This window comes from Lichenostomus cassidix, unplaced genomic scaffold (genome assembly GCF_008360975.1).
Source record: "Lichenostomus cassidix isolate B80296 unplaced genomic scaffold, HeHo_3.0 HiC_scaffold_35, whole genome shotgun sequence".
NCBI lineage: Eukaryota > Metazoa > Chordata > Aves > Passeriformes > Meliphagidae > Lichenostomus > Lichenostomus cassidix.
In genome coordinates, this window is record NW_028147256.1 from 829770 (window position 1) to 844500 (window position 14731).

At 36.2% G+C, this 14731-nt stretch overlaps 1 protein-coding gene and 1 long non-coding RNA gene across 2 annotated transcripts in view; both read left to right on the top strand.

Annotated features, from left to right (window-relative positions):
- Nucleotides 1-14731, top strand: part of LOC146423987 (signal-induced proliferation-associated 1-like protein 3) — a 79347-nt gene that overhangs the window by 57433 nt on the left and 7183 nt on the right. The window contains exons 25-26 of the mRNA XM_085044009.1: nt 5877-5972; nt 12789-12921. Coding sequence (XP_084900135.1) covers nt 5877-5972; nt 12789-12921 — 229 coding nt within the window. The remainder of the gene's footprint in view (nt 1-5876; nt 5973-12788; nt 12922-14731) is intronic.
- On the top strand, nt 11173-12387 carry LOC146423988 (uncharacterized). The gene is made up of 3 exons (XR_014847192.1): nt 11173-11356; nt 11716-11809; nt 12366-12387. It is a non-coding gene; the product is annotated as an uncharacterized LOC146423988 (long non-coding RNA).

Sequence of the window (14731 nt, forward strand, 5' to 3'; positions counted from 1 at the left end):
TTTTTGGGGATTTTTTTGGGGTTTTTTTGGGGTTTTTTGGGGGATTTTTTTGGGGTTTTTTTGGGATTTATTTGGAATTTATTTGGATTTTTGTTTTGGGGGATTTTGGGAATTTTTTGGGAATTTTGGGGATTTTTGGGGATTTTTGGGGATTTTTTGGGGATTTTTTTGGGGTTTTTTTGGGATTTTTTGGGGTTTTTTTGGGAATTTATTTGGATTTTTGTTTTGGGATTTTTGGGAATTTGGGATTTTTTTGGGGTTTTTTGGGTTTTTTGGGGATTTTTTGGGGATTTTTTTTGGGTTTATTGGGGATTTATTTGGAATTTATTTGGATTTTTGTTTTGGGGAATTTTGGGGATTTTGGGATTTTTGGGAATTTGGGATTTTTTGGGGGATTTTTTGGGGATTTTTTGGGGATTTTTTGGGGGATTTTTGGGATTTTGGGGATTTTGGGGTTTTTGGGGATCTTTTGGGGATTTTGGGGTTTATTGGGGATTTATTTGGAATTTATTTGGATTTTTGTTTTGGGGGATTTTGGGGATTTTGGGATTTTTGGGAATTTGGGGGTTTTTGGGGAATTTTTGGGATTTTTGGGGATTTTTTGGGGATTTTTTTGGGGATTTTTTTTGGTTTTTTGGGGATTTTTTGGGTTTTTTTGGGGATTTATTTGGAATTTATTTGGATTTTTGTTTTGGAGGATTTTGGGATTTTTGGGATTTTTGGGAATTTGGGATTTTTTTGGGGTTTTTTGGGGAATTTTTGGGGATTTTTGGGGAATTTTTGGGGAATTTTTGGGATTTTTTGGGGATTTTTTGGATTTTTTGGGGATTTTTTGGGGATTTTTTGGGGTTTATTGGGGATTTATTTGGAATTTATTTGGATTTTTGTTTTGGGGGATTTTGGGGATTTTTGGGAATTTGGGATTTTTTTGGGGTTTTTTGGGTTTTTTGGGGATTTTTTGGGGATTTTTTGGGGTTTTTTGGGGATTTATTTGGAATTTTTTTTGATTTTTGTTTTGGGGGATTTTGGGGATTTTGGGATTTTTGGGAATTTGGGAATTTTTTTGGGTTTTTTGGGGATTTTTTGGGATTTTTTTGGGGGTTTTTTGGGTATTTTGGGGATTTTTTGGGGGATTTTTTTGGGGGTTATTGGGGATTTGGAATTTATTTGGATTTTTGTTTTGGGAGATTTTGGGGATTTTGGGAATTTTGGGAATTTTTGGGATTTTTTTGGGATTTTTGGGGTTTTTTGGGATTTTTGGGGATTTTTTGGGGTTTTGGGGTATTTTGGGGTTTTTTGGGGATTTATTTGGAATATATTTGGATTTTGTTTTGGGGGATTTTGGGGATTTTGGGATTTTAGGAATTTGGGATTTTGGGGTATTTTTGGGGTTTATTGGGGATTTATTTGGAATTTATTTGGATTTTTGTTTTGGGGGATTTTGGGGATTTTGGGATTTTTGGGAATTTGGGATTTTTTGGGGTTTTTGGGGAATTTTTGGGGTGGGATTTTGGATTTTTGGGATTTTGGGGGAGATTTTTCTGAATTTTGGGTTTAGTTTTTTTGGGGATTTTTGGGGATTTTGGGAATTTTTGGGATTTTGGGGGATTTTTGGGGTTTATTGGGAATTTGGATTTTTTGGGGAATTTTTTGGGATTTTTTGGGAATTTTTTGGGGAATTTTTGGGGAATTTTTTTTGTGTTGTTTATTGGGATTTTTTTTTTTTAATTTTGGGGTTTTGGGGTTTTATGGGATTTTTGGAAAAGTTTTGGGATTTTTGGGGACTTTTCCGGATTTTTGGGGGTTTATTGGGATTTTTATTTTGGGGGGTTTTGGGGGAAATTTTGGGGAATTTTTGGGGATTTTTTGGGGATTTTTTTTGGATTTTTTTAGGATTTTTTTGGGATTTATTGGGAATTTATTTGGGATTTTTTTGGGGTTTTTTCAGATTTTTTGGGGAATTTTTTTGGACTTACTTGGGGTTTTTGGGGATTTTTTGGGGAATTTTTTGGGATTTTTTTTTTGGTTGTTGTTTATTGGGATTTTTTATTTTTTTAATTTTGGGGTTTTATGGGATTTTTGGGAAAAGTTTTGGGATTTTTTTGGGGACTTTTCAGGATTTTTTGGGGGTTTTTTGGGGATTTTTTTTAATTTTTGGGAATTTTTTGGGGTTTATTGGGAATTTATTGGGATTTTTAGTTTGGGGGGATTTGGGGGATTTGGGGGAATTTTTTTGGGATTTTTTGGGGAATTTTTTTGGATTTTTTTGGGATTTTTTTGGGATTTATTGGGAATTTATTTGGGATTTTTTGGGGTTTTTTTCAGATTTTTTGGGGAATTTTTTGGGACTTTCTTGGGGTTTTTGGGGATTTTTTGGGGAATTTTTTGGGATTTTTTTTTTGTTGTTGTTTATTGGGATTTTTTTTTTTAATTTTGGGGTTTTGGGGTTTTATGGGATTTTTGAGAAAAGTTTTGGGATTTTTTTTGGGACTTTTCAGGATTTTTTGGGGGTTTATTGGGATTGTTTTTTTATTTTTGGGGGTTTTTTTGGGATTTTTTGGGGATTTTTTGGGGATTTTTTTTTAATTTTTGGGAATTTTTTGGGATTATTTGGGGAGTTTTTTTATTTTGGGGAATTTTTTTTTTGGTTTATTGGGAATTTATTTGGATTTTTATTTCTTGGGGGTTTTGGGATTTTGGGGATTTTTTGGGATTTTTTGGGGATTTTTTTGGAATTTTTTGGGGAATTTTTAGGGATTTTTTTGGGTTTTTGGGGATTTATTGGGATTTTTTTTTAAATTTATTTGGGATCTTTTGGGGTTTATTGGGAATTTTTTTTTATTTTTATTTTTGGGGGACTTTGGGATTTTTGGTGATTATTTTGGGATTTTTTGGGGATTTTTTGAGTTTTTTGGGATTTTTGGGGGGTTTATTTGGAATTTTTAAAATATTTTGGGGTGTTTATTTATTGGGAATTTATTTGGATTTTCATTTGGGGGGATTTAGGGAATTTTGGGGAATTTTTTTGGAATGGTTTTTTTTTTTGGGTTTATTGGGGATTTATTGGAAATTTATTTGGATTCTTATTTTTGGGGATTTTGGGATTTTTTGGGGGATTTTTTGGGGCTTTTTGGGGTTTATTGGGGATTTATTTGGATTTTTATTTTGGGGCTATTTGGGGGATTTTAGGATTTATTGGGATTTTGGGGTTTTTTGGGTTTTTTTATTTCTTGGGGGTTTTTTGGGAATTTTTTGGGGTTTTTATTTTGGGGGATTTGGGGGTTTTTGGGATTTTTGGGGGAACTTATGGGATTTTGGGAAAAATTTGGGAATTTAAGAAGAATTTGTGGGATTTTGAGAGAAAATTTTAGGATTTTAATGGGATTTTTGTAGGATTTTTGTGATATTTTGGTCATTTTTTGGAGTTTTCTCTCCGGATTTTCGCATTTTTCGGGATTTTTTTTGTGAATTTTTCGGATTTTCTTCATCCTGTGATCCCAAAATTTTGGAAATTTTGGGAATTTTCCCTCCCCAGGCCCCGTGGCCAGGCTGGACCCAGAGGGGATTTGGGGAAAACTTTGGGAAATTTGGGGAAAATTTGGGAATTTTGGGGAAAATTTGTGGAATTTTAAAGGGAATTTGGGTTTTTTTTGGTGGGAATTTGAGGGAAACTTTGGGAATTCAGGGGAATTTTGGGGATTTTGGGGGAAAATTTGGGAATTTAAGCGAAATTTGTGGGATTTTGAGAGGAAATTTGGGAGATTTGGGGGAAATTTGGGGAATTTCAGTGGAATTTGTGGGATTTTGGTGGAATTTTCAAGAATTTTTGGGGGATTTTTTGGGATTTTGGGGAAACTTTGGGAATTTCTGGGGAATTTGGGAATTTAAGGGGAATTTGTGGGATTTTTGGGGGAATTTAGGGGAAACTTTGGGAATTTGTGGAGAATTTGGGGAATTTCAGGGGAATTTTTGGGATTTTGGGAAGATTTTGGGGAAATTTCTGTGAATTTTGGGGGGGAATTGGTGAGATTTTTGTGGGAATTTCGGGGAAACTTTGGGAATTTAGGGAATTTTGGGGAAAATTTGGGAAATTAAGAATTTTGGGGATTTTGAGAGGAAATTTCTGGGATTTTAATGGGATTTTAATAGGATTTTTATGGTTTTTTGGGCATTTTTTGGAGTTTTCACTCCAAATTTTTGTATTTTTTGGGATTTTTTTTAATTTTCATCATCCTGTGATCCCAAAATTTTGGAAATTTTGGGAATTTTTCCCTCTCCAGGCCCCGTGGCCAGGCTGGACCCAGCGGGGATTTGGGGAAACTTTGGGAATTTCAGGGAAATTTGTGGAATTTTGGGGGAAAATTTGGGAATTTGAGGGAAAATTTGTGGAATTTTAAAGGGAATTTGGGGTTTTTTGTGGGAAATTGGGGGAAACTTTAGGAATTTCAGGGGAATTTTTGGGAATTTCTGGGAAATTTGGGGAATTTAAGGGAAATTTGTGGGATTTTGAGAGGAAATTTGGGAGATTTTGGGGAAATTTGGGAATTTAAGAAGAATTTGGGGGATTTTGAGAGAAAATTTATAAGATTTTAATGTCATTTTTATGGTATTTTAGTCATTTTTTGGAGTTTTCACTCCAGATTTTTGCATTTTAATGCAATTTTTTGGGATTTTTTTGAATTCTCTTTATTTTTCCATCCCAAAATTTTGGGAATTTTGGGAATTTTTCCCTCCCCAGGTCCCGTGGCCAGGCTGGACCCAGGGAGGATTTGGGGAAACTTTGGGAATTTCGGGGAAATTTATGGATATTTGTGGAAAATTTGGGAATTTAAGAAGAATTTGTGGGATTTTGGTGGAACTTTGTGGAATTTAAGGGAAAATTTTGGGATTTTGGGGAAACTCTGGGAAATTAAGGGGAAAATTTAGGAATTTAAGGGGAATTTGTGGGATTTTTGGGGGAATTTAGGGGAAACTTTGGGAATTTGTGGAGAATTTGTGGAATTTCAGGGGAATTTTCGGGATTTTGGGAAGATTTTGGGGAAATTTCTGTGAATTTTGGGGGGGAATTGGTGAGATTTTTGTGGGAATTTCGGGGAAACTTTGGGAATTTAGGGAATTTTGGGGAAAATTTTGGAAATTAAGAATTTTGGGGATTTTGAGAGGAAATTTATAGGATTTTCCATGTGATTTTTATGGATTTTTATGGGTTTTTTGTCATTTTTTTGAGTTTTCTCTCCAGATTTTCGCATTTTTTGGGATTTTTTTTGTGAATTTTTTGGATTTTCTTCATCCTGTGATCCCAAAATTTTGGGAATTTTGGGAATTTTCCCTCCCCAGGCCCCGTGGCCAGGCTGGACCCAGGGAGCATTTGGGGAAACTTTGGGAATTTCAGGGAAATTTGTGGAATTTTGGGGGAAAATTTGGGAATTTTGGGGAAAATTAGTGGAATTTTAAAGGGAATTTGGGGTTTTTTTGTGGGAAATTGGGGGAAACTTTAGGAACTTCAGGGGAATTTTTGGGAATTTCTGGGAAATTTGGGGAATTTCAGGGGAATTTTTGGGATTTTGGGGAAATTTGTGGGATTTGTGTGGGGATTTTGAGGAACCTTTGGGAATTTAAGAAGAATTTGTGGGATTTTGGTGGAACTTTGTGGAATTTTGGGGGGAATTTTTGGGATTTTGGGGAAACTTTGGGAATTTAGGGGAATTTGTGGGATTTTAGTGGGATTTTTCTGGTTTTTTATGGGTTTTTGTTGGTTTTTTGGGCATTTTTTTGAGTTTTCACTCCGAATTTTCGCATTTTTTGGGATTTTTTTCAATTTTCATCGTCCTGTGATCCCAAAATTTTGGAAATTTTGGGAATTTTTCCCTCCCCAGGTCCCGTGGCCAGGCTGGACCCAGGGCTGATTCCCCTGCCGGACACTGCTGGGCTGGAATGGGAAACTCTGGTCAGTGCAGCCAAAGCCTATGAAGGTGAGAAATTTGGGGAAAAAATCCCAAAATTTGGGGGGGAAAATCTGGGAATTTGGGGGGTTGGGGTTGGGGGAGAAAAATCCCAAAATTTGGGGGGAAATGTCAAAATTTGGGGGAAAAATTGTGAAATTTGGGGAAAAAATCCCAAAATTGCAGTGAAAAATGGAAAAATTTAAGGTAAAATCACAAAATTTAATGGAAAATTTGGGGAAAAAATCTCAAAATTTTGGGAGAAAAATCAGGGAATTTGGGGGTTTGGGGTTGAGGGAGAAAATTCCCAAAGTTTGGGGGGAAAAATTCTGAAATTTGGGGGAAAAATCCCAAAATTTGGAGGAAAAATTCTGAAATTTGGGGGAAAAATCCCAAAATTGGAGTGAAAAATGGAAAAATTTAAGGTAAAATCACAAAATTTAATGGAAAATTTGGGGAAAAATCCCAAAATTTTGGGAGAAAAATCCTAAAATTTGGAGGTTTGGGGGAGGAAATTCCCAAAATTTGGGGGGAAAAATTCTGAAATTTGGGGGAAAAAAATAAAATTCGAGTGAAAAAGTTTAAAATTCAGAGGAAAAATTGAAAAATTTAAGGTAAAATCACAAAGTTTGATGGAAAAATCCTAAAATTTTGAGGGAAAAATCAGGGAATTTGGGGGTTTGGGGTTGGGGGAGAAAAATCCCAAAATTTGGGGGGAAAATGTCAAAATTTGGGGGAAAAATAGCAAAATTTGGTGGAAAAATTCTGAAATTTGGGAGAAAAAAATCCCAAAATAGGAGTTAAAAATTGAAAAATTTAAGGTAAAATCACAAAATTTGGGGGAAAATTTGAAAATTTTGGGAGAAAATTCCTAAAATTTGGGGGTTTGGGGTTGGGGGAGAAAATTCCCAAAATTTGGGAGGAAAAATTCTGAAATTTGGGGGAAAAATTGAAAAATTTGAGGTAAAAATCCCAAAATTTAGGGAGAAAATCCCAAAATTTGGGGGAAAAATTCTGAAATTTGGGGGAAAAAATAAAAGAATTTGAGTGAAAAAGTTTAAAATTCAGGGGAGAAAATGAAGAATTTGAGGTGAAATCACAAAATTTGATGGAAAAATGGGAAAATTTGGGGAAAAAATCCCAAAATTTTGGGGGAAAAATCACAGAATTTGGGGGTTTGGGGTTGGGGGAGAAAATTCCCAAAGTTTGGGGGAAAAATTCTGAAATTTGGGGGAAAAAAATCCCAAAATTGGAGTGAAAAATGGAAAAATGTAAGGTAAAATCACAAAATTTAATGGAAAATTTGGGGAAAAATCCCAAAATTTTGGGGAAAATCACAGAATTTGGGGGATTTGGGGTTGGGGGAGAAAAATCCCAGAATTTGGGGGAAAAATCAGGAATTTGGGGGTTTGGGGTTGGGGGAAAAATCCCAAAATTTGGGGAAAATATCAAAATTTGGAAAAATTCTGAAATTTGGAAAAAATCCCAAAATTCGATGGAAAAATAGGAAAATTTGGGGAAAAATCCTAAAATTTTGGGGGAAAAATCAGGGAATTTGGGGGGTTTGGGGTTGGGGGAGAAAATTCCCAAAATTTGGGAGGAAAAATTCTGAAATTTGGGGGAAAAAAATCCCAAAATTGGAGTGAAAAATGGAAAAAATTAAGGTAAAATCACAAAATTTAATGGAAAATTTGGGGGAAAAATCCCAAAATTTGGGGGAAAATCTGGGAATTTGGGGGGTTGGGGTTGGGGGAGAAAATTCCCAAAATTTGGGGGAAAAATGTCAAAATTTGGAGGAAAAATTCTGATATTTTGGGGGAAAAAAATCCTATTTTTGTTCCTTTTTTTTTCATTTCTTTAACGTTTTCGGGATAATTTTGGATGTTTTTTGGGGATAATTTTTGGGATTTTTTGGGATAATTTTGGGATTTTTTGGGGATAATTTTGGGAATTTTTGGGTTCCCAGTGCACTGAGAGATTTCCATGTCCTTTGGGAGATTTTGGGCTGATTTTGGGTTGATTTTGAGTGATTTTTGGGCTCCTTTGGGTCAATTTTGGGCTATTTTGGGTCAATTTTTTTGCTTTTTTTTCCGGGATTTTTTGTATTTTTTTCCAATCTTGGGATATTTTTGGGCTGAATTTGTCTAATTTTGGGATATTTTTGGTTGCAGTTCAGCCGGCAGTGTCTCTGTTCTCCCTGGCTGATTTTTGGGTCAATTTTGGGTCCATTTTGGGTCAATTTTGGTCTATTTTTTCGCTGTTTTTTGCTATTTTCTTCAGGTTTTTTTTATTTTTTCCCAATTTTGGGATATTTTAGGGTTAATTTTGGGTTAATTTAGGTTTATTTTGGTTTCAGTGCAGCGGGCAGTGTCGCTGTTCTCCCTGGCTGATTTTTGGGTCCATTTTGGGTCAATTTTGGGCTATTTTTTCACAGTTTTTTGCTATTTTTTTCGGGGTTTTTAAAATTTTTTTCCAATTTTAGGATAAATTTTGGGCTGAATTTCTCTAATTTTGGATATTTTTGTGTCCCCAGTGCAGCGGGCAGTGTCCCTGTTCTCCCTGGCTGATTTTAGGATTATTTTTGGGTTTATTTTAGGCTATTTTGGGCTAATTTTTTGCTGGTTTTTGCTATTTTTTTCGGGTTTTTTTTGCTTTTCTCTAATTTCAGGATATTTTTGGGATAAATTTGGGTTAATTTAGGTTTATTTTGTGTCCCCAGTCCAGCGGGCAGTGTCGCTGTTCTCCCTGGCTGATTTTGGGTCAATTTTGGGCTATTTTTTCACTGTTTTTTGCTATTTTTTTCGGGTTTTTTGTATTTTTTCCGGATTTTGGGATAAATTTGGGTTAATTTAGGTTTATTTTGTGTCCCCAGTGCAGTGGGCAGTGTCCCTGTTTTCCCTGGCTGATGTTTGGGTCAATTTTGGGTCATTTTGGAGCTATTTTTGAGCCATTTTTGGCTATTTTGGGCTATTTTTTCACAGTTTTTTGCTATTTTTTTCGGGTTTTTTGTATTTTTTCCCAATTTTGGGATATTTTTGGGTTAATTTTGGGTTAATTTTGGGTATTTTTGGTTCCAGTGCAGCGGGCAGTGTCCCTGTTCTCCCTGGCTGATTTTTGGGTCCATTTTGGGTCAATTTTGGGCTATTTTGGGTCAATTTTTTTGCTTTTTTTCTGGGATTTTTTTGATTTTTTTCCAATCTTGGGATATTTTTGGGTTGAATTTCTCTAATTTTGGGATATTTTTGGTTTCAGTGCAGCGGGCAGTGTCTCTGCTCTCCCTGGCTGATTTTGGGTTTATTTTCAGCTATTTTAGGGCTATTTTGTTGGGGTTTTTTTTTTTTCTGAGCTAATTTGGGATATTTTTCTGATATTTTGGGATAATTTTGGGGATTTTTTGGGTTCCCAGTGCAGTCAGAGATTTCCATGTCCTTTGGGTGATTTTGGGATTAATTTTGGGTTTATTTTCAGCCATTTTTGGGCTATTTTGGGCTATTTAGAGCCAATTTGGTCAATTTTTTTGCTATTTTCTTTGGGTTTTTTGTATTTTTTCCCAATTTTGGGTTAATTTTGGGATAAATTTGGGTTAATTTTGGGTTATTTTGGTTCCAGTGCAGTGGGCAGTGTCGCTGCTCTCCCTGGCTGATTTTTGGGCTGATTTTGGGTTTATTTTCAGCTATTTTGGGCTCTTTTGGTCTATTTTTTCACCATTTTTTGCTATTTTCTTCGGGTTTTTTTTGCTTTTCTCCATTTTTTGGATACTTTTCAGATGATTTTGTCTAATTTAGGTTTATTTTGTGTCCCCAGTGCAGCGGGCAGTGTCCCTGTTCTCCCTGCCTGATTTTTGGGTCCATTTTGGGTCAATTTTGGGCTCTTTTTTCACAGTTTTTGCTATTTTCTTTGGGTTTTTTTTGCTTTTCTCAAATTTCAGGATAATTTTGGGATAAATTTGTTTAATTTAGGTTTATTTTGTGTCCCCAGTGCAGCGGGCAGTGTCGCTGTTCTCCCTGGCTGATTTTAGGATTATTTTTGGGTTTATTTTCAGCTATTTTAGGCTATTTTGGGCTATTTTTTCGCCGTTTTTTGCTATTTTTTTCGGGGTTTTTTTGCTTTTCTCTAATTTTCAGATATTTTAGGATAAATTTGGGTTAATTTAGGGATTTTTTTGGTTTCAGTGCAGCCAGCAGTGTCGCTGTTCTCCCTGGCTGATTTTTGGGTCAATTTTGGGTCAATTTTTTCACAGTTTTTTGCTATTTTCTTTGGGTTTTTTGTATTTTTTCCCAATTTTGGGATATTTTTCGGTTAAATTTGGGTTAATTTTGGGATTTTTTTGGTTGCAGTTCAACGGGCAGTGTCCCTGCTCTCCCTGGCTGATTTTGGGTTTATTTTGGGTTTATTTTGGGTCAATTTTAAGCCATTTTGAGCCATTTTGGTCAATTTTATTGCTATTTTTTGGGGTTTTTTTTTATTTTTCTGATACTTTGGGATAAATTTCAGATAAATTTGAGTTAAATTTGGGTTATTTCTGGTTGCAGTGCAGCAGGCAGTGTCGCTGTTCTCCCTGGCTGATTTTTGGGTCCATTTTGGGTCCATTTTGGTCTATTTTTTCACAGTTTTTTGCTATTTTCTTCGGGTTTTTTTTATTTTTTCCCAATTTTGGGATAAATTTGGGTTAATTTAGGTTTATTTTGGTTGCAGTGCAGCGGGCAGTGTCGCTGTTCTCCCTGGCTGATTTTTGGGCTGATTTTGGGTTTCTTTTCAGCTATTTTGGGCTATTTTGGTCTATTTTTTCACAGTTTTTTGCTATTTTTTGGGGTGTTTTTTTTATTTTTCTGATAAATTCAGATATTTTTGGGCTGAATTTCTCTAATTTTGGGATTTTTTTGGTTCCAGTGCAGCGGGCAGTGTCCCTGTTCTCCCTGGCTGATTTTTGGGTCCATTTTGGGCTATTTTGGGTCAATTTTTTTGCTTTTTTTTCGGGATTTTTTGTATTTTTTCCCAATTTTGGGATATTTTTGGGCTGAATTTGTCTAATTTAGGTTTATTTTGTGTTCCCAGTGCAGTGGGCAGTGTCCCTGTTCTCCCTGGCTGATTTTGGGTTTATTTTGGGTTTATTTTGGGTCAATTTTAAGCCATTTTGAGCCATTTTGGTCAATTTTTTTGCTTTTTTTTCGGGATTTTTTGTATTTTTTCCCAATTTTGGGATATTTTTGGGTTAATTTAGGGATTTTTTTGGTTTCAGTGCAGCGGGCAGTGTCCCTGTTCTCCCTGGCTGATTTTTGGGTCCATTTAGGGTCAATTTTAAGCCATTTTTAGCCATTTTTGTCTATTTTTGTCTTTTTTTTTGCTATTTTCTTTGGGGTTTTTTTATTTTTTCCCAATTTTGGGATATTTTTGGGTTAATTTTGGGTTATTTTGTGTCCCCAGTGCAGCGGGCAGTGTCGCTGCTCTCCCTGGCTGGTTTTGGGCTGATTTGGGGCTATTTAGAGCCAATTTGGTTAATTTTTTTGCTATTTTCTTCAGGTTTTTTTGTATTTTTTCCCAATTTTGGGATATTTTTGGGTTAAATTTGGGTTAATTTAGGTTTATTTTGTGTCCCCAGTGCAGCGGGCAGTGTCCCTGTTCCCCTGGCTGATTTTGGGTTTATTTTGGGTTTATTTTGGGTTTATTTTGGGTCAATTTTAAGCCATTTTGAGCCATTTTGGTCAATTTTTTTGCTATTTTTTGGGGGTTTTTTTGGTTTTTTGATAATTTCAGATAAATTTGTCTAATTTAGGTTTATTTTGGTTTCAGTGCAGCGGGCAGTGTCCCTGTTCTCCCTGGCTGATTTTTGGGTTTATTTTCAGCTATTTTAGGGCTATTTTGTTGGGGTTTTTTTTTTTCTGAGCTAATTTGGGATATTTTTCTGATATTTTGGGATAATTTTGGGTTAATTTTGGGTTCCCAGTGCAGTGAGAGATTTCCATGTCCTTTGGGTGATTTTGGGATTAATTTTGGGTTGATTTTCAGCCATTTTTGGGCTTTTTTGGGCTATTTAGAGCCAATTTGGTCAATTTCTTTGCTTTTTTTTCGGGATTTTTTGTATTTTTCTGCTATTTTGGGATTTTTTTGGGTTAATTTTGGGTATTTTTGTGTCCCCAGTGCAGCGGGCAGTGTCGCTGTTCTCCCTGGCTGATTTTTGGGTTTATTTTGGGTTTATTTTGGGTTTATTTTGGGTCAATTTTAAGCCATTTTGAGCCAATTTGGTCAATTTTTTTGCTTTTTTTTCGGGATTTTTTGTATTTTTCTGCTATTTTGGGATATTTTTGGGTTAATTTTGGGTATTTTTGTGTCCCCAGTGCAGCGGGCAGTGTCGCTGTTCTCCCTGGCTGATTTTGGGTCATTTTTGGGTCAATTTTGGGTCAATTTTGGTCTATTTTTTCACAGTTTTTTGCTATTTTCTTTGGGGTTTTTTGTATTTTTTCCCAATTTTGGGATAAATTTGGGTTAATTTGGGTTATTTTGGTTTCAGTGCAGCGGGCAGTGTCCCTGTTCTCCCTGGCTGATTTTTGGGTCCATTTTGGGTCAATTTTGGGCTATTTTGGGTCAATTTTTTTGCTTTTTTTCTGGGATTTTTTTTATTTTTTCCCAATTTTGGGATATTTTTGGGATAAATTTGGGTTAATTTAGGTTTATTTTGGTTTCAGTGCAGTGGGCAGTGTCGCTGTTCTCCCTGGCTGATTTTTGGGTCAATTTTGGTCTATTTTTTCACAGTTTTTTGCTATTTTTTTCGGGTTTTTTTTATTTTTCTGATAAATTCAGATATTTTTGGGCTGAATTTCTCTAATTTAGGGATTTTTCTGGTTGCAGTGCAGCGGGCAGTGTCGCTGTTCTCCCTGGCTGACCCAGCTCTCAGCCCCGAGCCTCCCCCCCCCGCCCCTCCCCCACCCCCCCGAGCCCCGAGGGGGGGAGGGGCTGCGGCTGCCCATCCCCCACCCCCCAGGTAACGACAATTTTGGGCATTTTGGGGGGAAAAATGGGGATTTGGGGGAAATTTTGGGGTATTTGGGAGAATAAATTGGGAATTTGGGGGAAAAAAAGGGAATTTTGGGGAATAAAATGGGAATTTTGGTGGAAAAAATTGGAATTTTGGGGGATAAAATGGGGATTTGGGAAATTTTGGGAGTATTTGGGAAATTGGGTATTTGGGAGAATAAATTGGGAATTTTGGGGGAAAAATGGGAATTTTGGGGAAAATATGGGAATTTTGGGGGTTTCAGGGAAAAAAGGGGAATTTGAGGGAAAATATGGGTTTGGAGGAAAAATGGGGATTTTGGGAATTTTGGGGAGAAAATGGGAATTTTGGGAGAGAAAAATGGGAATTTGGGGGGAAAATGGGGAATTTGGGTGAAAATGGGAATTTTGGGAGGGAAAATTGGGATTTTGAAAGGATTTTGGGAAAATGGGAATTTTGGAAAAAGGGATTTTGGAGGGAAAATATGGGAATTTTGGGGAAAAAGGGATTTCTGGGGGAAAAAGGGATTTGGGAGAATAAATTGGGAATTTGGGGGAAAAAATGGGGATTTTGGGGGAAAAATGGGAATTTTGGGGGATTTTGGGAGGGAAAAATGGGAATTTTGGGGGAAAAAAGGGGATTTTGAAGGATTTTGGGGGAAAATGTGGTTTTGGGACAAGCGATTTTGGGGGGAAAATGTGAGAATTTTGAGGAATAAATTGGGAATTTTGGGGGAAAAAAGGGGAAATTTTGGAGGGAAAATGTGGGAATTTTGGGGGAAATTTTGGTAATTTTGGGGGAAAAAATGGGGATTTTTGGGGAATAAAATGGGAATTTTGGGGGAATCTGGGGGAACAAAATGCAGATTTTTGGAGGGAAAAAATGGGAATTTTGCAGGGAAAATATGAGAATTTTGGGGAAAAAAATGGAAATTAGGGGGGTTTTGGGTGGAAAAGGGATTTTGGAGGAAATTTTGGGGATTTGGGGAGAAAAAAGGGAATTTTGGTGAATAAAATGGGAATTTGGGGGATTTTGGAGGAAAAAAATGGGGATTTGGGGGAAAAATGGGATTTTTGGAGGGAAAATATGGGAATTTTGGGGAATAAAATGGGAATTTGAGGGGAAAATGGGGGGAAATGGGAATTTTGGGGGATTTCAGGGAAAAAAAAGGCGAATTTTGGGGAATAAAATGGTTTTTGGGGGAAAAAGGGATTTTGGGAAAAATGGGAATTTCAGGGAATTTTGGGGGCAAATGGGGATTTTGGGGGAAAAATGGAATTTTGGGGGAAAAATGGGAATTTTAGAAATTTTGGGGTATTTGGGGGAAAAGGGAATTTTGAAAGGATTTTGGGGGGAAAAAAAGGGAATTTTGGGGGAAAAATGGAATCTTTGGGGAGGAAAATATGGGAATTTGGGGGAAAATTGGAATTTTTGGATAAAAGGGGATTTTGGGGGAAAATGGGAAGTTTGGGGGTGGGAAAATGGGGAATTTCAAAGTTTTGGGGAAAATGGGGAATTTATAGAAGAGTTAGAAGGGAAAATGGGATTTTTGGGAAAATATGGGAATTTTTGAGAGAAATGGAATTTTGGGGGAAAAAGGGATTTTGGGGGAAAATATGGGAATTTGGGGGAATTTTGGGGGAAAAATGGGGATTTTGGGGAAATTTTAGGGATTTGGGGGAAAAGGGATTTTGAAAATATTTTGGGGGAAAAAATGGAAATTATTGAGGGGAAAAATGGAATTTTTGGGGGGAAATATGGGAATTTTGGGGGAAAAGGGATTTTGAAAGGATTTTGG